Source organism: Musca autumnalis, unplaced genomic scaffold, assembly GCF_047663935.1.
Source record: "Musca autumnalis isolate F117 unplaced genomic scaffold, ASM4766393v1 scaffold_5, whole genome shotgun sequence".
Taxonomy (NCBI): Eukaryota; Metazoa; Arthropoda; class Insecta; order Diptera; family Muscidae; genus Musca; species Musca autumnalis.
The window spans coordinates 191,402,345-191,426,662 of NW_027412088.1; the positions used below are offsets into that span (position 1 = coordinate 191,402,345).

The 24,318-nt window shown below is 38.9% G+C and overlaps 2 protein-coding genes across 2 annotated transcripts in view; both read left to right on the forward strand.

Moving 5' to 3' along the window:
• LOC141405656 (cytochrome P450 4e2-like) overlaps positions 1-16,394 on the forward strand; it is a 29,645-nt gene extending 13,251 nt beyond the window's left edge. The window contains exons 6-9 of the mRNA XM_073990253.1: positions 102-284; positions 348-588; positions 975-1,412; positions 16,169-16,394. Of these exons, the coding sequence (XP_073846354.1) occupies positions 102-284; positions 348-588; positions 975-1,393 (843 nt within the window). The 3' untranslated portion in view covers positions 1,394-1,412; positions 16,169-16,394. The remainder of the gene's footprint in view (positions 1-101; positions 285-347; positions 589-974; positions 1,413-16,168) is intronic.
• Positions 5,977-16,394, forward strand: LOC141405658 (cytochrome P450 4e2-like). Its single transcript, XM_073990255.1, has 8 exons — positions 5,977-6,662; positions 7,303-7,406; positions 8,081-8,360; positions 8,416-8,485; positions 15,033-15,159; positions 15,257-15,439; positions 15,499-15,739; positions 15,954-16,394. Exons 1-8 carry the CDS (start codon positions 6,506-6,508, stop codon positions 16,370-16,372), a joined length of 1,581 nt encoding a protein of 526 aa, XP_073846356.1. The 5' UTR covers positions 5,977-6,505; the 3' UTR covers positions 16,373-16,394.
• Positions 16,395-24,318: the final 7,924 nt, after the last annotated feature.

The following is a 24,318-nucleotide window of genomic DNA, read 5'->3' on the forward strand; positions in this document are numbered from 1 at the left end:
GATTGGACTAAAAAATAGTTTGTACATCTCCAGAAAATGTCAACTCCCTTACTTAGTCAATTCTTAGCTACAGTTCCCCTTACTTACCTATTTTTTTATAGATAATTGAAAAGCGAATGCAAATGCGCATAGACCAAAAATCACAGATTGGCATGAATACAACTCAGGATGAATTTACAAAACATCGCCATGCATTTTTGGATACTTTGCTCTCGGCAAACATTGATGGACGACCTTTAACGTCTGAGGAGATTTATGAAGAAGTGTCAACTTTTATGTTTGCGGTAACAAGGCTTTTATATTAAATGAATAAATAAATAAATAATAATAGAGAAAATTGCTTATAGGGTCAAGATACCACAAGTTCAGCCTTGAGCTTTGCGGTATTTTTACTATCACGACATGCAGAGGTACAAAGAAAGGTCTTTGAGGAGCAAAAAAGCATTCTTATTGATGATCTAAAACGTGATGCCACCTTTCACGAGATAAGCGAAATGAAATATTTGGATATGGTGCTGAAAGAAACATTGCGTATATATCCCAGTGTACCGCTTGTGGCCAGAGCGGTAAAAGAAGATATTAATATGAGTAAGTTTTAATGTGATATTTTTAAATTCTCCAAAAGAGGACGTTCTCTATGGAGAGAGACATTAACACAAACCGAAAACCTAGAAATTTCATTGGCAGCATGGCACAATTTTCCAGGTAGTGGCATCGTAAAATGTTGAATATATTATGTCAAAATTTTCTTTATGTTGTTGGGGAAATTACAACAAAATTAATTTTTTATAAAGGGATTTGACATTCCATATTCGAACAGCTGGTGTGATACCACTACCTTGGCAATTGTGCCATGATTGGCACTTAAAATTATTTCCTTAAAGTTAACTCTCTCACATTTCCTTTTCATGATTTCATTGAAATTTGCACATATTTCCATAAAATAATCTCTTTTTCTCTCATTTCCCTTTCAGATGGCAAATTTATACCCAAGGATACCACCTTAATGTTATTCTTAATGTCTTTGGGTTATAATGAACAAAACTATCCAGATCCCTATCATTTTAATCCCGAAAGATTTTCCAGCTCAAATGAACGTGGTGACAACTACAATCCCTTTGAGAGTGTGCCATTTAGTGCTGGGCCGCGTAACTGTGTTGGACAAAAATATGCAATATTGGAATTTAAGACGGTCCTATCGAAAATTATACGAAATTTTGAAATTCTTCCTGCCTTAGATGAATTGGCATCCGAAGATGGTTATGTGCCAACATATTTTGGTCCATATCGGAAAAATCAACCTCAGCCCCATAAATATGATCCAGTTTTGTCTACAGTTTTAACACTGAAATCAGCAAATGGCATTTTTATTCGATTGAAGGAGAGAAAATGAAATAAAATTTAGATAAAATGTTGGTAATTTGTTTTATATATGTATATGTATAGCATGACGTTGAAAATCGGGGTTATATTTGGGCACAGTTCGACAAAATGAAGCTTATATTGAAATCTAAACATCCTCATAATTTATATAGATTTCCTTGTTCAGATATCTGTTGATCGAGATATAATATCTTCCAACATCTTTAGGACCATTAAGACCTATTTGGACCTATTTGTCCGACTTCGGATATCAACTCTAACAAAATTTTAAACCATTATGTAACAGCCCTCCTACTATTTTTTAGACTTCTATAGAGAAGTGAGAAGAGTTGACTCACTTCGTTTAAATTTTAGGCATCTAAGCAACCGTTTATAGAACTCATATTAATCAGCCTTCTAAGGGCTCTTTACTTTGTAATTAGACCTCTTTTGGTCAATACCATGTATTAATTTTAAATCCTTCATCCTTACTTACTTAGCTGGCCCATTACAGAACATTTGTTCCATAGACCGAACTAAGAAAAGATCTCCAATTCTCTATGTTTAGTGCTTCGCTTTCTGGAATACCGCGCCTTGTCATCTCTTCATCCACTTGTTTGCGCCATCTATTCTTTGGCCTGCCAATTCTGCGTGCACCGCCACGTGGCTCGAATTTATACGCCTTTTTAGCGAGGATGAAGCTCATTCTTATTATATGGCCTAGCCAACGCAATCGCTGCATCTCGATACGTTTAACTATATTGATGTCGTTATATAGCAGATACAGCTCGTGGTTCATACGACGTCGATATTCACCGTCAACGCAGATTGGTCCGTAGATCTTTCGAAGAATGTATTCACAAACACGCCAAGCACTGCCTTATCTGCTTGCGCAATTACCCAGGCTTCGGAACCATATATCAGCACAGGTAGTATCAGTGTTTTGTAGAGTTTTTAAAGAGTTGTGGCTTTGTTTTTGAAGTGCTTACTTAAGCTAAAGTAGCATCTGTTGGCCAATACAATTCTTCTTTTTATTTCACAACTGATATCGTTTGTTGTGTTTACGGCGGTGCCGGGGTATACGAAGTCTTTTACTACCCAAGATGTCTATATCATCAGCATAAACAAGTAACATGTGGCTATTGGTGTATATTGTGTCACTTCTTTTGACGTTTGCCTCTCGTATAACCTTTTCTAGCAGGATGTTGAAAAGATCTCCTTACCTTAAACCTCCTTTGGTACAAAACTCTTCGGAGAGGCTCTTTCCTATTTTAACTGAAGATCTTGTGTCAGTTAGAGTCATTTTACAAAGACGAATGAGCTTTGCGGGGATACCAAATTCAGACATAGGTGTCGATCTGCATCTCTTGGGTCTTCTCCAGGATTTGTCGCAGGGTAAATATCTGGTCTATGGTGGACTTGGCAGGTCTAAAGCCGCATTGGTATGATCCAATTATTTCGTTGACCATGGGCTTATTTGTTCGCACAATATCCCTGATACTATCTTGTAGGCGATAGGGAGAAGACTTATGCCCCTATAGTTGGAGCATAAAGTCTTATCTCCTTTCTTATGAACGGGACACAGGATGCTCAGGTTCCAATCGTCGGGTACTCGTTCTTCCTGCCAGATGGTGCTAACTAGCTGATGAATACACCTTATCAGCGTGTCGCCTCCGGTTTTGAACAGCTCGGCTGGTAAGCCATCGGCTCCTGTTGCATTATTATTCTTCAACCGGGTTATTGCTGTTTTTACCTCATCTTGGCTGGGCGGTATACATTCAATACCATCTTCTGGGATTGGGTATGTGGTATCTTCGTCGTCTTCGCTGCTATTGGATACCAACAGTTTTGAAAAATGTTCTTTCCATATCCTGAGCACACTATCTGTATCAGTTACCAAATTACCTTGCTGGTCTCTACAGGAGGATGTGCCTGTACTAAAGCCATTTGTTTGATGCTTGACTCTTTGGTAGAATATTCGGACTTCATTCTGGTTCCTGTACATCTTGATTTTTTCACACTCCCGCTTTTTGCTGCGGAAAAGACGTTTTTCCTCTATCCTTTTCTCCCAATATCTCTCTCGTGCCCTATATGCCACATTAAGTATGGATTTTGCGGCTGATTGCATGGAGTGGGCAATACTTTGCCATTGCGCTGATATGTTATCGGGATGAGGAGTGCTTTGATGAAGCAGTTGGGCCAGTTGAGTGGAATATGCTGTGGCTGTCTGATGTGATTGCAGCTTATCGATGTCTAACTTTCGTGTTGTGTCTGTTCGTACTTTGTTTTCTACGTTTAACTGGGTGCGTACCTTTGCTGCAACACGGTAGTGGTCCGAGTCTATGTTTGCTCCTCGGAACGATCGCACATCCATCTATCATGAATGCCTTCCATCTATCACAACGTGATCAATTTGATTTCTTGTTTTCTGATCTGGGGACAGCCAGGTGCCCTTATGGATGTCGAGATGTTGAAATCTGGTGCTGCTAACCACCATTACTGTATGGCAGTAATGTCGGCCTTGTACTTTTCAAGTACATCTGCCAATGCGTAAACTGCACCTTCTCTATAAAGAGTGCGAACATTCCAGGTGCAGATTCGCAGATCATGGTCCTTAAAACGTTTGCGGGGTTCGTCAACTTTAGAGGGGTTTGTTTTTCATTCGTTTTTTCATAGTAGGCTGTTTTTCCTAGGGGAGTATAGTTTACAACTTCATTTTTCAATTGAACTATTCACTGAAAAGCGCCAGCGTAGTAGATCTGTAGTGGGAATCTCTAACGCATTTTTTTTTGGTTATCGACAAACATCGTTCATTTCGGTAATTAACTAGAGATGTGCCGTTCGTGAACGAACCGGCTCCAAGGAACGATTCCGTGAAAAGAACGAAAGGATCCGTATCCAGCACATTCGTTTATGTCGTTCATTTAGATCAAGCATGGCCACATTTGGCACGGCGGTGCCGATGATTTTCGGCAATTTACACGCACACGACCCGAATGCACAGAAAGAGCGTACAAAATAGAACAAATGTTTTGATTTGTTATTGTTTTATAGCTTGCGTGAATACAAACTTACTAACACACTGTTATAAGTTGCCATGAATACATTCACATTTTCTCTGTTCTCTTTTTGTTCATGCCTGATTTAGATCCCTGCTGGCCAAGACATTGCTGCTTACAAAATTAGCAGCAGAATCATTTTAGTTTTACACACAAAATCTACTTACACTTGCTGCGTTAGCGCAAGCATCACAAATTTGCACACACAAAACAATCAATGATTCACTTAGCTAATATCGTTCAATAAGCCACCATATCGTTCAGTAGATCATATCGTTTATCTCGTTATTTTAGCTTCTCTGGTTCTTTTTGCTTCTTTCGTTCATATTCAAAATCACCACCACCACCACGTTCAGAAAACCACCACAATTTTTTGCACACAAACAAAACAATCAATGTAGAGAAGAGGAACCATGAACGATATTCAAAAGTAAATGATGTTTTATTAAATGAAAAAGAGCCAACGAACGAAGTGAAAGACCCGGATCTTTTTGGTGAACGGAATGAAAAAGATCGATCCGCTCAATGAACGAGATTGCCCAACACTATAATTAACGAAATTATTCGGTAAGTTAGCGACCAATAAAAAGTAGTCTTCCGATACCAACAGTGGCGCCAACTTCTATATGAATTTTTCATTCATAACTTTGCGTTTTAATTTGAACGAATAAAACCTGATAATGCGCTAAATCCGGCCAATGATGTCATATCTAAATGGCCTATAAAGGTAGAAACAGAATCAATCGTTGCTTGCTTCCCAAATGTCAAATTATAAAGGAATACCGGCGTTCCCCCATATAATTTGACATTTGAAAGCAAGCAACGAGCTGATTCTGTCATGGCAAACAATTTATTTGGAGAAAAATTCAACGTTTTATTCAAAAGCGAATATCTCAGCTTCTATAAGGGGTATACCAAAAGCAGAAAACAATGACAATGAAATCAGAAAATATAACCTTTCTAACGATGTAAAGTAGGTTGTCGTAGGTGGTCAAGCAACGAATATATCGCAAGGGTCGCTAATGAAACCGAACTTTTCATTTTTGCGATTTTAGTTAAAATGACGAATATCACAGATGTGGCCGAATACCTTCCAAAAGCAAAAAGCCTGACTATGAAAGTAGAGAATCCCATCTTTACAATGATGCAAAATAGGTTGGCGCAGGTGGTCAAATAACGGAGATATCGCAATAGTCGGAAATACATGCCATTTTCCAGTTTTTGTAATCACGCTACAGGTCGCAGTTTTGATCGGATCGTCACAAAATTTGGTGGGTTAATGGAGGTCCCACATAGAAACAAACCTATTAATTTTGGTAATGGTCAGATAATATTCAGGGGTAGAAATGGGAAAAATTATTTCAAAACGAATATATCACAAGAAAAATCTGGCAAGGCAAGTAGAAAATATTACCTTTACAACGATGTAAAGAAGGTTGTCGTAAATGAACAATGAAGCAAAGTAGGTTGGCGTAGTTGATCAAACAACGGAGATATCGCAAAAGTCGGTAATGCATCCCATTTTTCCATTTTTTGTCCCAACTTTAAGGATGACCTTCATTTCAGCCGTCTAGGTGCACTATATTTAGCGGCAAATATTTTCATATTCCTCAGATTACATTAAAATACGTATTCATAACAAATCAATATGAATTAAGAATACGGAAGACTGCATACCTACATGCAATTAATTTGATACTCGCTCAATTATGCAAAATCATTCTACAATAAAAAAAAACTTAAGGGAGAAATACAGTGACCCCGATTCTGCAGCCGCCTTTTCATTCCATTAAATTAAAAAAAATGTGCGCTGTCTCCTACATTCTCATGTGATTTCACTTTTTTTTCTTAGGGAAGTCGCCCAGACACACTGCTTTATTGTGCTTCGGTAAATAGAGTAGTGATTCTGTAATGTTTGTTCTGCCCCCCAATAGAGGTTATATTGATAAGAAGAGTCAATTGTTTGAATTGGAAATCAAAACATTTTAGTATAGTTTGTTTAGTTTTAGTTTATCTTTTGACAGAGACATTACGGTTCTTCTTTCAGTGAATCTCACAACTAAAAATTAGTGAAGTGAATAAAAATGTTTTTATTATTAATCATTGTATTGCTGTTGATTTTATTTGTAATTTTGAAAGAAATACAACGTTTTAAAACACGTCAAAAAATGTCACACACTCCAGGATCCACAACGTTGCCGTTGATTGGAAATGCCCATCAAATGGGTAAAACACCTACAGGTATGCAAGAAAATCGGGCGACTTTTTCAAAGGCTGTGAAAAAAGAAAATTCAATAAAAAATTTGCGATGGAAAAATTGGCTATTGACGAAATTTAATTAGTCCAGAACTTGTTTTAAGTTGTGCTAGTTCAAAATTAACCCCCAGTTAAACGAAGGGAACCAATTGACACATTTTTATTTACAAGTAAGCGAGAAGAAGTTCCCTCTAGCAAGATGAACTAGTTCGGTATCGTAAACTTATCGATTCTAGGGTTACAGTAACTAGTTCACCTTGAGACCCCTTACCGTGCAATTACCTTTAAACTTTTACATTGGGATGTCCTAGGAAGTAACCAATTGACTCTCCATGCATTACCCGTAGATGATACTAGTTCCAAGTTTACAATCATATAGCAGTGGTGGTTTTTATTTGAGATTTAATATTTTCCACTGACTCCTCTACGTTTTCTTGGGGATATAAAGGTGTCAGTTGGTTCCCTTCGAAATACATAGGAGTCAATTTTGTACTAGTACAGCTTAGAACAAGTTCTGGACTAATTAAATTGTGACAATTGGAATTTTCATTGCTAGCGAGTCACTTGCGACTATTTGGTCTCAAATTAAACACCACCACTTTTTACTTTCTGTCTCTCTTCCTAGATATTCTCAACTTTATGTTCGACTCATTTTACAAATATGGAAATTTCTTAGTGTGGATTGGTTATGCACCAAGTATTTTGGTTACTGATATCAAGGATATTGAGGTAAGTACTCGTTTCTATTCAATAGAGCTGTGTAGTTCCGGAACAAACTAGTACCAAGGAACTATTCCAAACAAAAAACTATTGGAACTAAGTCCATATTTGCATTAGGCAATTTTGCACAATTGCCCACTGGGGGCCTATTCTGTAACTATTTAACAACTTTACTCATTGTTAATTTTACAACAATTTCATTTGTTTGTCTTGTAATTGTTACAAAAACAAAAGAAATTTTAACAACTTTTGAATCGATAAAAGTTACCGAATTCCTTTAAGTACAGTACATATTGTCAGTTTTGAATGACGATGTTTTGCAATTATCGATAACAGTCCAACCGTCCAGCAACCACAAAATATTTTGTGGTTGCATGATGAATGACAAAAATGAACGACCATATTAGCAAGCAACAACAAAGCTGTCATTCAAAACTGACAATGTGTACCCAGCTTTAGAAAAAAGTGACTCCGACCTGCGGTATCCGAACTTTTTTCTATAGAAAAAAGTAACTCCGATTTTATTCTAAAGAAAAAAGTGACTCCGACCTGTGCTCTCCGAATACGTTTCTCTCCCACAAACTGAGACTTGCCGCAAATAAACTTACCTAATGTAGTCTTTATCAGCCATATTTGACGGGAAATTTCATAAATTAATTATTAAAACTTCCTTCTCTTCTCAGTACATCCTTTCCAGCAACACCCTGACAGAAAAATCAAATATGTATGATATATTCAAAGTCTGGTTTGCCGAAGGTCTGGTCAACATTAACGGTTCGAAATGGCATAAACATCGCAAAATCATAACACCTTCGTTTCATTTTAAAATTTTACAAGATTTTCACATTACCATGAATGCCAATGCAGGGAAATTTGTCAAGAAACTGAGAGAAGTTTCTCAGGGAGAACGTATATTTGATTTTCAAAAAATGGTACACAATTTGACATTGGATATTATTTGTGGTGAGATAAATGAAATGTTATATGCATGCGAAAACTAAAATTGATTTTATTACAGAAACTGCTATGGGTGTCCAGATAAATGCCATGGATAATCCGCATTCGGAATTTGTGAAAGCCGTGGATTTGTAAGTATTGCAGTTGTAAATGAGTCCACGTAGTTACGCGATGATTTACTGACAGGTTTTTTCCTCAGGGAAGAAGTGAGAAGCATAGGTTTATAGGCGATGTCGCATTTCGGGATACTATAGAAGGGTATGAAAATTTCCAAAAATGTGTTTGATATAATAACAGCGACAAAAGTTGTCAAAGAGTGTAATTGTAAATAAAATGGAAGGGTATGATATGATATGTAGATGACCAAAATCTCATTTCATTCACCCAAGTGGTCATCCATAGAAACCCAGAAGGTCTTCTAATAGAAGGACCAGAATTCTCACAGAAGACCACATGACATTCTCATAAAAGGACCGGCATTTTCATAGAACACCAAACGCACTTCTCATAGAAAACCACAATACCTTCTCAAAGAAGACCACAAGTTCTCCACATAGAAGACCATAAAGCCTTCTCACAGAATACCACATTGTCTTCTCATAGAAGACGACACAGAAACAAGGTCTTCCCATAGAATACCACAAGGTTTTCTCATAGAAGACCATAAGGTCTTCTTAGTGAAAACCACATGGTGTTCTAAGTTCAAGGTATTCTAAGAGAAGGCCACAAGGTCTCCTTATAGGAGACCAAAAGATCATCTCATAGAAAACCACGAGATCTTATCTTAGAAGACCACACGGTCATATCATTGAAGATCATAAGATCTTCTCAAAGAAGACCACAAAGTCTTCTCATAAAAGGACTAGAATTTTTATAGAACATGACAAGGTCTTTCCACAGTAGACAACAAGTTCTTCTCATAGAAGAACACAAATCCTTCCACAGTAGACAACAAGTTCTTCTCATAGAAGAACACAAATCCTTCTCATAGAAGATCACAATATCTTCTCAAAAAAGACCACAAGGTCTTCTCATGGAAGACCAGATGGCTTTATCTTAGAAGACCACAAGGTTTTCTCATAGAAGACCACATTTTCTTCTCATAGAAGACAACACGGTCTTCTCGTAGAAGACTACAAAGTCTTCTCATAGAAGACCACAAGGTGTTCTCATAGAAGACCACAAAGACTTCTCATGGAAGACCAGAAGGTATTTTTATAAAAGACCACAAAATTTTCGCAAAAAATCCCGCAAGGTCTTCTAATGGAAGACCAGAAATTCTTCCCATAGAAGACCCCAAAGTTTTCTCATAGAAGACTACAAGTTCTTCTCATGGAAGACCAGATGGTCTTCTCATAAAATACCTCAAGGTCTTCTCACAGAAGACCACAAGGTCTTCTCATGGAAAACCAAAAGTTCTTCTCATGGAAGACCAGAAGGTTCTCTCATGGAAGACAAGAAGGTCTTCTCATGGAAGATCAGAAGGTATTCTCATAGAAGACTACAAAGTCTTCTCATAGAAGACAATAAGGTCTTCTCATAGAAGTCCCCAAAGTTTTCTCATAGAAGACCACAAGGTCTTCTTGTAGAAAACCACAAGGTCTTCTCGTAGAAGACCACAAGGCCTTCTCGCAGAAGACCACAAGGCCTTCTCGTGGGAGACCACAAGGTCTTCTCATAAAAGACCACAATATTTTCGCAAAAAAGACCACAAGGTCTTCTCATAGAAGACTACAAGTTCTTCTCATGGAAGACCAGAAGGTCTTCTAATAGAAGACCACAAGGTCTTCTCATAGAATACCCCAAGAATTTCTCATAGAAGACTACAAAGTCTTCTCATTGAAGACCAAAAGGTCTTCTCATGAAAGACCTCAAGGTCTTCTCATAGAAGACCAAAATGTCTTCTCATGAAAGACCTCAAGACCAGAAGGTATTCTCATAAAAGACTACAAAGTCTTCTCATAGAAGACCATAAGGTCTTCTCATAGAAGACCATAAGGTCTTCTCATAGAAGACCATAAGGTCTTCTCATAGAAGACCATAAGGTCTTCTCATAGAAGACCCCAAAGTTTTCTCATAGAAGACCACAAGGTCTTCTCATAGAAGACCACAAGGTCTTCTCATAGAAGACCACAAGGTCTTCTCTTAGAAGACCACAAGGTCTTCTCTTAGAAGACCACAAGGTCTTCTCTAAGAAGACCACAAGGTCATATCATTGAAGATCATAAGATCTTCTCAAAGAAGACCACAAAGTCTTCTCATAAAAGGACTAGAATTTTTATAGAACATGACAAGGTCTTTTCACAGTAGACAAGAAGTTCTCCTCATAGAAGAACACAAACATCACAATATCTTCTCAAAAAAGACCACAAGGTCTTCTCATGGAAGACCAGAAGGCTTTATCTTAGAAGATGACAAGGTTTTCTCATAGAAGACCACATTTTCTTCTCATAGAAGACAACAAGGTCTTCTCGTAGAAGACTACAAAGTCTTCTCATAAAAGACCACAAGGTGTTCTCATAGAAGACCACAAAGTCTTCTCATGGAAGACCAGAAGGTATTTTTATAAAAGACCACAAAATTTTCTCAAAAAATCCCGCAAGGTCTTCTCATGGAAGACCAGAAATTCTTCCCATAGAAGACCCCAAGGTTTTCTCATAGAAGACTACAAGTTTTTCTCATGGAAGACTACAAGTTCTTCTCATGGAAGACCAGAAGGTCTTCTCATAAAAGACCTCAAGGCCTTCTCATAAAAGACCTCAAGGTCTTCTCACAGAAGACCACAAGGTCTTCTCATGGAAAACCAAAAGTTCTTCTCATGGAAGACCAGCATGTTCTCTCATGGAAGACAAGAAGGTCTTCTCATGGAAGACCAGAAGGTATTCTCATAGAAGACTACAAAGTCTTCTCATAGAAGACCCCAAAGTTTTCTCATAGAAGACCACAAGGTCTTCTTGTAGAAAACCACAAGGTCTTCTCGTAGAAGACCACAAGGCCTTCTCGTGGAAGACCACAAGGTCTTCTCATAGAAGACCACAATATTATCGCAAAAAAGACCACAAGGTCTTCTCATAGAAGACTACAAGTTCTTCTCATGGAAGACCAGAAGGTCTTCTAATAGAAGACCCCAAGGTTTTCTAATAGAAGACCATAAGGTCTTCTCATAGAAGACCCCCTAGTTTTCTCATAGAAGACCACAAGGTCTTCTCGTAGAAGTACACAAGGTCTTCTCGTAGAAGACCACAAGGTCTTCTCATAGAAGACCCCAAGATTTTCCCGTAGAAGACCACAAGATCTTCTCATAGTAGACCACAAGGTCTTATCATAGTAGACCACAAGTTATTCTCCAGAAAACCACAAGGTCTTCTCATAGATGACCACAACGTTTTCTCAAGGAAGACCAAAAGGTCTTCTCACAGAAGACCCCAATGTTTTCTCGTAGAAGACCACAAGATTTTCGCTAAAAATACCACACAGTCTTCTTATAGAAGACCGTAAGATCTTCTCCTGGAAGGTTTGCTCCTCGAAGGCTACAAGTTTTTCCCAAATACTTAAGTGTCTTTTCCTAGAAGACCACAAGTTCTACCATAGAAACCGTGAAGGTCTTCTCATGAAGAACATTATGTGTTCGCACAAATGATCACAAAGTTTTCTCATAGAAGATCAGAAGATCTGTTATTGTAGAATACCTGAAGGTAATCTCATTGAAAACCAGATGGTCTTCTCATAGAAGATGAAAAGGTAATCTTTTGGAGGATCATAAAGCATCCGATCATAGAAGATAGGAAAGTATTATTATAGAAGACCAGGGAATCGTCTCATAAAGGGTCAGAATGTCTGCCCACAGAATACCAGAAGGATTTCTTAAAGAAAACTAAAATATCTTCCCATAGAAGGCAATGAAGTAATACTGAGACGTTAGTACCAGTTTCAATGAGAAACTCGTCTCTTACTTCAATATCACAAAGAAATGGATGGCTTATGTCTACGTCAGCATAGACAGAGTGCAATACAATTTTCCATTGGATATTTGTACTTCGCAGCGACGATGTTCTTTATTTACACCTTGTAATACTTGTGGTCCAAATATAGATAAAGTTCGAAGATGGGCCATATCAGTCCACTTCTTCGGGTACATGCCTCACAAAAGTTCAAAATTGTTCGCTAAAATGGTACGCAAAATAACTTTTGAGGGAGTATTCGATTTCGTTCAAATTTTGCACATCGCAATCTCTCTTTCAGGTATAGTTTAGTTTCAAATGTGAACGTTCCATTACTGAGGGTACCTCTCACACAAAATTTCAAAAATTTTCCCTAATGTGCAGTTTAAGGAATTTTATCGGATCGTTTTGAAATTGTTTGCAACAGGTTGTCCATTTTTTCGACTGTAAGTTCATACTTCACCAAAGGTAATGAATACGATAACTTATGAATTGATTATCCTATTCCATCGAAACTTTTCACATCGTAAAATTTCTACCAAAATGTACATTAAGTTCCAAGAAGGACTAACCTAAGTGATGTTTAAGCATTGGTGTCCAAAATAAATTAGAGAGAATTGATGGGAGAGTAACGTCCCTTGGTTAAACAACGGCTGACATAGCTCTCATTTGAATTCGTTATTCTCTGTTGTTACGACAACGTGCAGGCGTTGACATCAATGTGTTTAAGAATAGTTTTAACATTTTTTCGAATGTCCACCATGTTCTTCTGTTCCATGGACACGTCCGTGCTTCCTGACTATTACTGTAACCAACTAAAATCCCTGTTTAACACCACTATCGATAGAAGTGAATGACATCTCAAATTCTCTCGATATTGACCCGAATGCTCCAAAAACCCCGCTCATCTGGTATTTTCTTGTAATGTAAGTAGCGTTGGGACCGAGCCCTAACCTCAGCACAGAAAATGTTAACAAAAAAAAATAAATAAATAAATAAGGAAACGAAAAGAAAACCGCCTCCACATGTTGTGTAAATCTATCTGACTCCAGAAAATAGTTTAAATACAAAACTGAGCATTCTCCCGGTCTTAAAAGGTCCTAATCTTTTGACAATGTTCTTAAAATTGGCTTAGCAACAGGTTGGCGATATGATTAGCGGTTACCTTCGTGACTGGTTTCTTTCTGTCTTCTGTTGGGACCAAGCCCTAATCTCATCACAGGAAACGAAAAAATAAGGAAACGAAAAGAAAGCCGCCTCCACATGTTGTGTAAATCTGTCTGACTCTAGAAACTAGGTAAAATACAAAACTGAACATTCTCCCGGTCTTAAAAGATCATAATCTTTTGACAATGTTCTTAAAATTTTCTTAGCAACAGGTTGGCAATATGATTAGCGGTTACCTTCGTGGCTGGTTTCTTTCTGTCTTCTGGGCTAGAAGAAGCTGCTGCCTTCTTGATAATGTCAACTGGCTTAGTCTCTAAAGCGGGGGTTTTAGCAGCAGATTGCTCATCGTCATTGATGTTTTCATAATCCTTCAACTTCAACTCTATAGGTGCTACCCAAAAAATAATTCCACTTTCAGTTTAATAATTAGGCCCACTGTTAATGAAACCCACCCCATAAACTCCTGGAAACTTCCAAAACATCTTTTGTCACCTAAGAATGCTATTTATGCTATTTATTTTAAAAAATCTGCCCAAAGGACATTGAGGTTCTCCACTCCTGATATTTTTTTTGTATAGCCATAACTTGAGGGTATTTTCCTGTTCTATGCGAATGTTTGATCCGTTTAAACGAAAAGAAAAGAAAACCGCCTCCACAAGTTGTGTAAATCTATCTGCCTCCAGAAAATAGTTTAAATACAAAACTGAACATTCTCCCGGTCTTAAAAGGTCATAATATTTTGACAATGTTCTTAAAATTTTCTTACCAGCAGGTTGGCGATATGATTAGCGGTTACCTTCGTGGTTGGTTTCTTTCTGTCTTCTGGGCTAGAAGATGCTGCTGTCTTCTTGATAATGTCAACTGGCTTAGCCTTTCAACTGGCTTTCTTTCTGTCTTCTGTTGGGACCGAGTCCTAATCACATCACAGAAAATGTTAACAAAAAAAAAAAAAAATAAGAAAACGAAAAGAATAATGCCTCCACTGTTGTGTAATTCTATCTGACTCCAGAAAATAGTTGAAATACAAAACTGAAAATTTTCCCGGTCTTAAAAGATCCTAATTATTCGACAATGTTTTTAAAATTTTCTAAGCAACATGTTGGCTATATGAATAGCGGTTACCTTCGTGGCTGCTTTCTTTCTGTCTTCTGGGCTAGAAAAAACTGCTGCCATCTTAATAATGTCAACTGGCTTAGCCTCTAAAGCGAGTTTTTTAGCAGCAGATTGCTTATCGTCATAGATGTTTGCATAATCCTTCAACATCACCTCTATAGGTGCTACCCTAGCAATGATTCCACTTCGTACTATGTGGTAACAAATTATGCTTTTTTGGAGCAGACATGTGGTCTTTCAGTTTAATAATTAGGCCCACTGTTAATGACAACCACCCCATAAACTCCTGGAAACTTCCAAAACTTCTTTTGTCATCTAAGAATATGCTATTTATTTTAAAAAAATCTGCCCAAGGAACATTTAGGTACTCCACTCCTTATATTATTTTTGTACAGTCATAACTTGAGGCTATTTACCTGTCGGCAAATTAGTCTAATTCTTTTTTCTTGTTTTATAGCATTACAGAGTCTTGTTCTATGCGAATGTTTGACCCGTTTAAACGCAACATGAACGTGTACCAATTCTATCCGGAATGTAAGAGGTTGTTTAAAGCTTTGGAAGTTTTCAAAGATTTTACATATAATGTGAGTATATGCTAAAGGCATTGGTACCGAAAGATCTCTCAGTAGGATTTAAACACACCACAAATATTTACGACGATCTTACCTATTTTTATTAAAGATTATAGAAAAACGCATGCAAATGTGTTCGACACAAACCCTCCAAAAAGACAAGGACATGCCACTCTCGGAATTTACCAAACAACGACATGCATTTTTGGATACCCTACTTTCGGCTACCATTGATGGATGTCCACTTAGCCGGGAGGAGATTTACGATGAAGTATCCAATTTTATGTTTGCGGTAATGGAACAGTTTTAAAAACCGAAGAAAAACTTTACTAAAAAAATTTCCACTTATAGGGTCAGGATACAACAAGTTCAGCCCTGGCCTTTGCTGTATATCTACTATCACTCCATATGGAGGTGCAGCGAAAGGTCTATGAAGAGCAACAGCGAATAATAAGTGATGATCTGCAACGTGATGCAACATTTCAAGAATTAAATGAAATGAAGTACCTAGACATGGTACTGAAAGAAACGCTACGTATATATCCCAGTGTGCCGTTTATTTCCCGGGCGGTAACGGAAGATATTAATATGAGTAAGTTCCCAGCAACAATACGCACCCCTTTTTATGCCCTTGTTAAAATAATGGGTTAGTAAGGGGGTTTGTAATCAGTATTTTTGTTGCGTATCCGATTGAACTCCCCATAGGAAACAATTTTCCCACAAAAATGTAACCTTTGGTTTTTCAGGAATTGTTTATACATGTTTAATAGGATCTCTTTCTCTCTCTCTCTCTGTTTTTGTTTCAGATGGCAAATTCATACCCAAGGGCACCACCCTAATGCTATTTCTAATGTCTATGGGTTATAATGAACAACATTATCCAGATCCCTATCATTTTAATCCCGAAAGATTTAACAGCTCGAATGAACGTGGTGATAACCACAATCCCTTTGAGAGTGTTCCATTTAGTGCAGGGCCGCGAAATTGTGTTGGACAAAAGTATGCAATATTGGAAATGAAGACGGTGCTGTCGAAAATTGTACGATGTTTAGAAATATTACCAGCAGTAGATGAATTGGCATCCGAAGATGGCTATGTTCGCACATTCTTTGGACCATATCGGAAAAATCAGTGCCAACCACATCAATATGATCCAGTTTTGTCTACAGTCTTAACCTTAAAATCTGCCAATGGTATTTTTATTCGATTGAAGAAGAGACAGTGAAATAAAAATATATTAAATGTTAGTAACTTCTTTTATGTATAGTGTATGTTAAATGCATATAAAGACTTCCGTCTTCAGACCTCTGAACCAATAACACTTATTTGAAACTTTCTTCGATATGCTTCTATAGACCCTTTTTGAAAGAAAGGGTCGTCCTATAAGCCCTTTCCTAATGAAAGGATGCCTTTACAGAAATTTTTCGAATGAAAGCGTGCATCCATTGAAGCTTTCTGAAAGAACGGGTGTTCCGATAGACCCTTTCTTAGAGAAAGGGTGCTCCGATATGCCCGTTCTGAAAGAAAGGATGCTCCGATGTACCCATTCTGAAAGAAGATTTGCTCCGATATACCCTTTCTGAGAGAAAGGGTGATCCGATGTACCCTTTCTAAAAGAAATAATGGGTGCTTTACAGACACTTTCCGAATGAAAGGGTGTTTATATAGACTCTTTCTGAAAGAAAGAAAGGGTAAGGCCTTTCTTTAAGAAAGAGTGCTTCATAGACCCATTCTGAAAAAAGTGTACTTTACAGGTCCTTTCTGAAAGAAAGGGTGCTTCTTCAGACGGTTTCTATATACACTTTCTGGATGAAAGGGTGCTTCCATAGACCCTTTCTGAAAAAGGGTGCTTCCATGAACCCTTTCTGAAAAAGGGTGCTTCCATGAACCCTTTCTGAAAGGAAGACTGCTTTTATGAACCCTTTCTGAAAGGAAGACTGCTTTTATGAACCCTTTCTGAAAGGAAGACTGCTTTTATGAACCCTTTCTGAAAGAAAGGGTGCTTCTATAAACCCTTTCTTAAAGAAATGCTGCTTTTATGAAAGGGTGCTTCTATGAACCCTCTCTGAAAATAAGGGTGCTTCTTTCTATATACCCTTTCTAAAAGAAAGGGTGCTTCTATATACACTTTCTAAAAGAAAGGGTGCTTCTATATACCCTTTCTAAAAGAAAGGGTACTTCTATAGCACTTTTCTAAAAGAAAGGGTGCTTCTATATACCCTTTCTAAAAGAAAGGGTACTTCTATAGCACTTTTCTGAAAGAAAGGGTGCTTCTATAGCACTTTTCTGAAAGAAAGGGTGCTTCTATAGCACTTTTCTGAAAGAAAGGGTGCTTCTATAGCACTTTTCTGAAAGAAAGGGTATTTTTATAGACCTTTTCTGAAAGAAAGGGTGCTTCTATGAACCCTTTCTGAAAGAAAGGGTGCTTCTGTAAACACTTTCTGAAAGAAAGGGTGCTTCTGTAAACACTTTCTGAAAGAAAGGGTGCTTCTGTAAACACTTTCTGAAAGAAAGGGTGCTTCTGTAAACACTTTCTGAAAGAAAGAGTGCTTCTCTAGACCATTTCTGAAAGAAAGAATGCTTCTTTAGACCCTTTCTGAAAGGATGGGTGCTTCTTTAGACCCTTTCTGAAAGGATGGGTGCTTCTTTAGACCCTTTCTGAAAGGATGGGTGCTTCTTTAGACCCTTTCTGAAAGGATGGGTGCTTCTTTAGACCCTTTCTGAAAGGATGGGTGCTTCTTTAGACCCTTTCTGAAAGGATGGGTGCTTCTTTAGACCCTTTCTGAAAGGATGGGTGCTTCTTTAGACCCTTTCTGAAAGGATGGGTGCTTCTTTAGACCCTTTCTGAAAGGATGGGTGCTTCTTTAGACCCTTTCTGAAAGGATGGGTGCTTCTTTAGACCCTTTCTGAAAGGATGGGTGCTTCTTTAGACCCTTTCTGAAAGGATGGGTGCTTCTTTAGACCCTTTCTGAAAGGATGGGTGCTTCTTTAGACCCTTTCTGAAAGGATGGGTGCTTCTTCAGCCCCTTTCTGAAAGGATGGGTGCTTCTTTAGACCCTTTCTGAAAGGATGGGTGCTTCTTTAGACCCTTTCTGAAAGGATGGGTGCTTCTTTAGACCCTTTCTGAAAGGATGGGTGCTTCTTTAGACCCTTTCTGAAAGGATGGGTGCTTCTTTAGACCCTTTCTGAAAGGATGGGTGCTTCTTTAGACCCTTTCTGAAAGGATGGGTGCTTCTTTAGACCCTTTCTGAAAGGATGGGTGCTTCTTTAGACCCTTTCTGAAAGGATGGGTGCTTCTTTAGACCCTTTCTGAAAGGATGGGTGCTTCTTTAGACCCTTTCTGAAAGGATGGGTGCTTCTTTAGACCCTTTCTGAAAGGATGGGTGCTTCTTTAGACCCTTTCTGAAAGGATGGGTGCTTCTTTAGACCCTTTCTGAAAGGATGGGTGCTTCTTTAGACCCTTTCTGAAAGGATGGGTGCTTCTTTAGACCCTTTCTGAAAGGATGGGTGCTTCTTTAGACCCTTTCTGAAAGGATGGGTGCTTCTTTAGACCCTTTCTGAAAGGATGGGTGCTTCTTTAGACCCTTTCTGAAAGGATGGGTGCTTCTTTAGACCCTTTCTGAAAGGATGGGTGCTTCTTTAGACCCTTTCTGAAAGGATGGGTGCTTCTTTAGACCCTTGGAGAAAGGATGCTTCTATAAACCCTATCTGAAAGAATGTAAGAGTGCTTCTATAAACCCTATCTGAAAGAATGTAAGAGTGCTTCTATAAACCCTATCTGAAAGAATGTAAGGGTGCTTCTATAGCACCTACCTGAAAGAAAGGGTGCTTCTATAGCACTTTTCTGAAAGAAAGGGTGCTTCTGTAGCACTTTTCTGTAAGAAAGGGCGCTCCTATAGCACCTTTCTGGAAGAAAGGGTGCTTCTATATACACTTTCTAAAAGAAAGGGTGCTTCTATATACCCTTTCTAAAAGAAAGGGTACTTCTATAGCACTTTTCTAAAAGAAAGGGTGCTTCTATATACCCTTTCTAAAAGAAAGGGTACTTCTATAGCACTTTTCTGAAAGAAAGGGTGCTTCTATAGCACTTTTCTGAAAGAAAGGGTGCTTCTATAGCACTTTTCTGAAAGAAAGGGTATTTTTATAGACCTTTTCTGAAAGAAAGGGTGCTTCTATGAACCCTTTCTGAAAGAAAGGGTGCTTCTGTAAACACTTTCTGAAAGAAAGGGTGCTTCTGTAAACACTTTCTGAAAGAAAGGGTGCTTCTGTAAACACTTTCTGAAAGAAAGGGTGCTTCTGTAAACACTTTCTGAAAGAAAGAGTGCTTCTCTAGACCATTTCTGAAAGAAAGAATGCTTCTTTAGAACCTTTCTGAAAGAAAGAATGCTTCTTTAGACCCTTTCTGAAAGGATGGGTGCTTCTTTAGACCCTTTCTGAAAGGATGGGTGCTTCTTTAGACCCTTTCTGAAAGGATGGGTGCTTCTTTAGACCCTTTCTGAAAGGATGGGTGCTTCTTTAGACCCTTTCTGAAAGGATGGGTGCTTCTTTAGACCCTTTCTGAAAGGATGGGTGCTTCTTTAGACCCTTTCTGAAAGGATGGGTGCTTCTTTAGACCCTTTCTGAAAGGATGGGTGCTTCTTTAGACCCTTTCTGAAAGGATGGGTGCTTCTTTAGACCCTTTCTGAAAGGATGGGTGCTTCTTTAGACCCTTTCTGAAAGGATGGGTGCTTCTTTAGACCCTTTCTGAAAGGATGGGTGCTTCTTTAGACCCTTTCTGAAAGGATGGGTGCTTCTTTAGACCCTTTCTGAAAGGATGGGTGCTTCTTTAGACCCTTTCTGAAAGGATGGGTGCTTCTTTAGACCCTTTCTGAAAGGATGGGTGCTTCTTTAGACCCTTTCTGAAAGGATGGGTGCTTCTTTAGACCCTTTCTGAAAGGATGGGTGCTTCTTTAGACCCTTTCTGAAAGGATGGGTGCTTCTTTAGACCCTTTCTGAAAGGATGGGTGCTTCTTTAGACCCTTTCTGAAAGGATGGGTGCTTCTTTAGACCCTTTCTGAAAGGATGGGTGCTTCTTTAGACCCTTTCTGAAAGGATGGGTGCTTCTTTAGACCCTTTCTGAAAGGATGGGTGCTTCTTTAGACCCTTTCTGAAAGGATGGGTGCTTCTTTAGACCCTTTCTGAAAGGATGGGTGCTTCTTTAGACCCTTTCTGAAAGGATGGGTGCTTCTTTAGCCCCTTTCTGAAAGGATGGGTGCTTCTTTAGACCCTTTCTGAAAGGATGGGTGCTTCTTTAGACCCTTTCTGAAAGGATGGGTGCTTCTTTAGACCCTTTCTGAAAGGATGGGTGCTTCTTTAGACCCTTTCTGAAAGGATGGGTGCTTCTTTAGACCCTTTCTGAAAGGATGGGTGCTTCTTTAGACCCTTTCTGAAAGGATGGGTGCTTCTTTAGACCCTTTCTGAAAGGATGGGTGCTTCTTTAGACCCTTTCTGAAAGGATGGGTGCTTCTTTAGACCCTTTCTGAAAGGATGGGTGCTTCTTTAGACCCTTTCTGAAAGGATGGGTGCTTCTTTAGACCCTTTCTGAAAGGATGGGTGCTTCTTTAGACCCTTTCTGAAAGGATGGGTGCTTCTTTAGACCCTTTCTGAAAGGATGGGTGCTTCTTTAGACCCTTTCTGAAAGGATGGGTGCTTCTTTAGACCCTTTCTGAAAGGATGGGTGCTTCTTTAGACCCTTTCTGAAAGGATGGGTGCTTCTTTAGACCCTTTCTGAAAGGATGGGTGCTTCTTTAGACCCTTTCTGAAAGGATGGGTGCTTCTTTAGACCCTTGGAGAAAGGATGCTTCTATAAACCCTATCTGAAAGAATGTAAGAGTGCTTCTATAAACCCTATCTGAAAGAATGTAAGAGTGCTTCTATAAACCCTATCTGAAAGAATGTAAGGGTGCTTCTATAGCACCTACCTGAAAGAAAGGGTGCTTCTATAGCACTTTTCTGAAAGAAAGGGTGCTTCTGTAGCACTTTTCTGTAAGAAAGGGCGCTCCTATAGCACCTTTCTGGAAGAAAGGGTGCTTCTATAGCACCTTTCTGGAAGAAAGGGTGCTTCTATAGCACCTTTCTGGAAGAAAGGGTGCTTCTATAGCACCTTTCTGGAAAAAAAGTGTGCTCTATAGCACCTTTCTGAAAGAAAGGGTGCTTCTATAGCACCTTTCTGGAAGAAAGTGTGCTTCTATAGCACCTTTCTGAAAGAAAGGGTGCTTATATAGCACCTTTCTGGAAGAAAGGGTGCTTCTATAGCACCTTTCTGGAAGAAAGTGTGCTTCTATAGCACTTTTCTGAAAGAAAGGGTGCTTATATAGCACCTTTCTGGAAGAAAGGGTGCTTCTATAGCACCTTTCTGGAAGAAAGGGTGCTTCTATAGCACCTTTCTGGAAGAAAGGGTGCTTATATAGCCCCTTTCTGGAAGAAAGGGTGCTTCTATAGCATCTTTCTGGAAAAAAGGGTGCTTCTATAGCACCTTTCTGGAAGAAAGGGTGCTTCTATAGCACCTTTCTGAAAGAAAGGGTGCTTCTATAGCACATTTTTTAAGAAAGGGTGCTTCTATAGCACATTTTTTAAGAAAGGGTGCTTCTATAGCACCTTTCTGAAAGAAAGGGTGCTTCTATAGCACCTTTTTTGAAAGAAAGGGTGTTTCTATAGCACATTTCTGAAAGAAAGGTTGCTTCTATAGCACCTTTCTGAAAGAAAGGGTGCTTCTATAGCACCTTTCTGAAAGAAAGGGTGCTTCTATAGCACTTTTCTGAAAGAAAAGGTTGCTTCTATAGCACCTTTCTGAAGTAAAGGGTGCTTCTATAGCACCTTTCTGAAAGAAAGGGTGCTTCTATAGCACCTTTCTGAAAGAAAGGGTGCTTCTATAGCACCTTTCTGAAAGAAAGGGTGCTTCTATAGCACCTTTCTGAAAGAAAGGGTGCTTCTATAGCACCTTTCTGAAAGAAAGGTTGCTTCTATAGCACCTTTCTGAAAGAAAGGGTGCTTCTATAGCACCTTTCTAAAAGAAAGGGTGCTTCTATAGCACCTTTCTGAAAGAAAGGGTGCTTCTATAGCACCTTTCTGAAAGAAAGGGTGCTTCTATAGCACCTTTCTGAAAGAAAGGGTGCTTCTATAGCACCTTTCTGAAAGAAAGGGTGCTTCTATAGCACCTTTCTGAAAGAAAAGGTTGCTTCTATAGCACCTTTCTGAAAGAAAAAGTGCTTCTATAGCACCTTTCTGAAAGTAAAGGGTGCTTCTATAGCACCTTTTTGAAAGTAAAGGGTGCTTCTATAGCACCTTTCTGAAAGAAAGGGTGCTTCTATAGCACCTTTCTGAAAAAAAGGGTGCTTCTATAGCATCTTTCTGAAAGAAAGGGTGCTTCTATAGCACCATTCTGAAAGAAAGGGTGCTTCTATAGCACCTTTCTGAAAGTAAAGGGTGCTTCTATAGCACCTTTCAGAAAGTAAAGGGTGTTTCTATAGCACCTTTCAGAAAGTAAAGGGTGCTTCTATAGCACCTTTCAGAAAGTAAAGGGTGCTTCTATAGCACCTTTCTGATAGAAAGGGTGCTTCTATAGCACCTTTCTGAAAGAAAAGGTTGCTTCTATAGCACCTTTCAGAAAGTAAAGGGTGCTTCTATAGCACCTTTCTGAAAGTAAAGGGTGCTTCTATAGCACCTTTCAGAAAGTAAAGGGTGCTTCTATAGCACCTTTCTGAAAGAAAGGGTGCTTCTATAGCACCTTTCTGAAAGTAAAGGGTGCTTCTATAGCACCTTTCTGAAAGAAAGGGTGCTTCTATAGCACCTTTCTGAAAGAAAGGGTGCTTCTATAGCACCTTTCTGAAAGAAAGGGTGCTTCTATAGCACCTTTCTAAAAGAAAGGGTGCTTCTATAGCACCTTTCTAAAAGAAAGGGTGCTTCTATAGCACCTTTCTGAAAGAAAGGGTGCTTCTATAGCACCTTTCTGAAAGAAAGGGTGCTTCTATAGCACCTTTCCGAAAGAAAGGGTGCTTCTATAGCACCTTTCCGAAAGAAAGGGTGCTTCTTTAGCACCTTTCCGAAAGAAAGGGTGCTTCTATAGCACCTTTCTGAAAGAAAGGGTGCTTCTATAGCACCTTTCTGAAAGAAAGGGTGCTTCTATAGCACCTTTCTGAAAGAAAGGGTGCTTCTATAGCACCTTTCTGAAAGAAAGGGTGCTTCTATAGCACCTTTCTGAAAGAAAGGGTGCTTCTATAGCACCTTTCTGAAAGAAAAGGTTGCTTCTATAGCACCTTTCTGAAAGTAAAGGGTGCTTCTATAGCACCTTTCTGAAAGTAAAGGGTGCATCTATAGCACCTTTCTGAAAGTAAAGGGTGCTTCTATAGCACCTTTCTGAAAGTAAAGGGTGCTTCTATAGCACCTTTCTGAAAGTAAAGGGTGCTTCTATAGCACCTTTCTGAAAGTAAAGGGTGCTTCTATAGCACCTTTCTGAAAGAAAGGGTGCTTCTATAGCACCTTTCTGAAAAAAGGGTGCTTCTATAGCATCTTTCTGAAAGAAAGGGTGCTTCTATAGCACCATTCTGAAAAAAAGGGTGCTTCTATAGCATCTTTCTGAAAGAAAGGGTGCTTCTATAGCACCATTCTGAAAGAAAGTGTGCTTCTATAGCACCTTTCTGAAAGAAAGGGTGCTTCTATAGCACCTTTCTGAAAGAAAGGGTGCTTCTATAGCACCTTTCTGAAAGAAAGGGTGCTTCTATAGCACCTTTCTGAAAGAAAGGGTGCTTCTATAGCACCTTTCTGAAAGAAAGTGTGCTTCTATAGCACCTTTCTGAAAGAAAGGGTGCTTCTATAGCACCTTTCTGAAAGAAAGGGTGCTTCTATAGCACCTTTCTGAAAGAAAGTGTGCTACTATAGCACCTTTCTGAAAGAAAGGGTGCTTCTATAGCACCTTTCTGAAAGAAAGGGTGCTTCTATAGCACCTTTCTGAAAGAAAGGGTGCTTCTATAGCACCTTTCTAAAAGAAAGGGTGCTTCTATAGCACCTTTCTGAAAGTAAAGGGTGCTTCTATAGCACCTTTCTGAAAGAAAGGGTGCTTCTATAGCACCTTTCTGAAAAAAAGGGTGCTTCTATAGCATCTTTCTGAAAGAAAGGGTGCTTCTATAGCACCAT

What these genes read in the sequence shown, in the direction of transcription:
- LOC141405658 (XM_073990255.1), top strand. Translation starts at nt 6,506, where the DNA reads ATGTTTTTATTATTAATCATTGTATTGCTGTTGATTTTATTTGTAATT. An exon ending in TATCCAATTTTATGTTTGCG is followed by an intron (nt 15,440 to 15,498) that starts GTAATGGAACAG and finishes TTCCACTTATAG; the next exon opens with GGTCAGGATACAACAAGTTC. An exon ending in AACGGAAGATATTAATATGA is followed by an intron (nt 15,740 to 15,953) that starts GTAAGTTCCCAG and finishes TTTTTGTTTCAG; the next exon opens with ATGGCAAATTCATACCCAAG.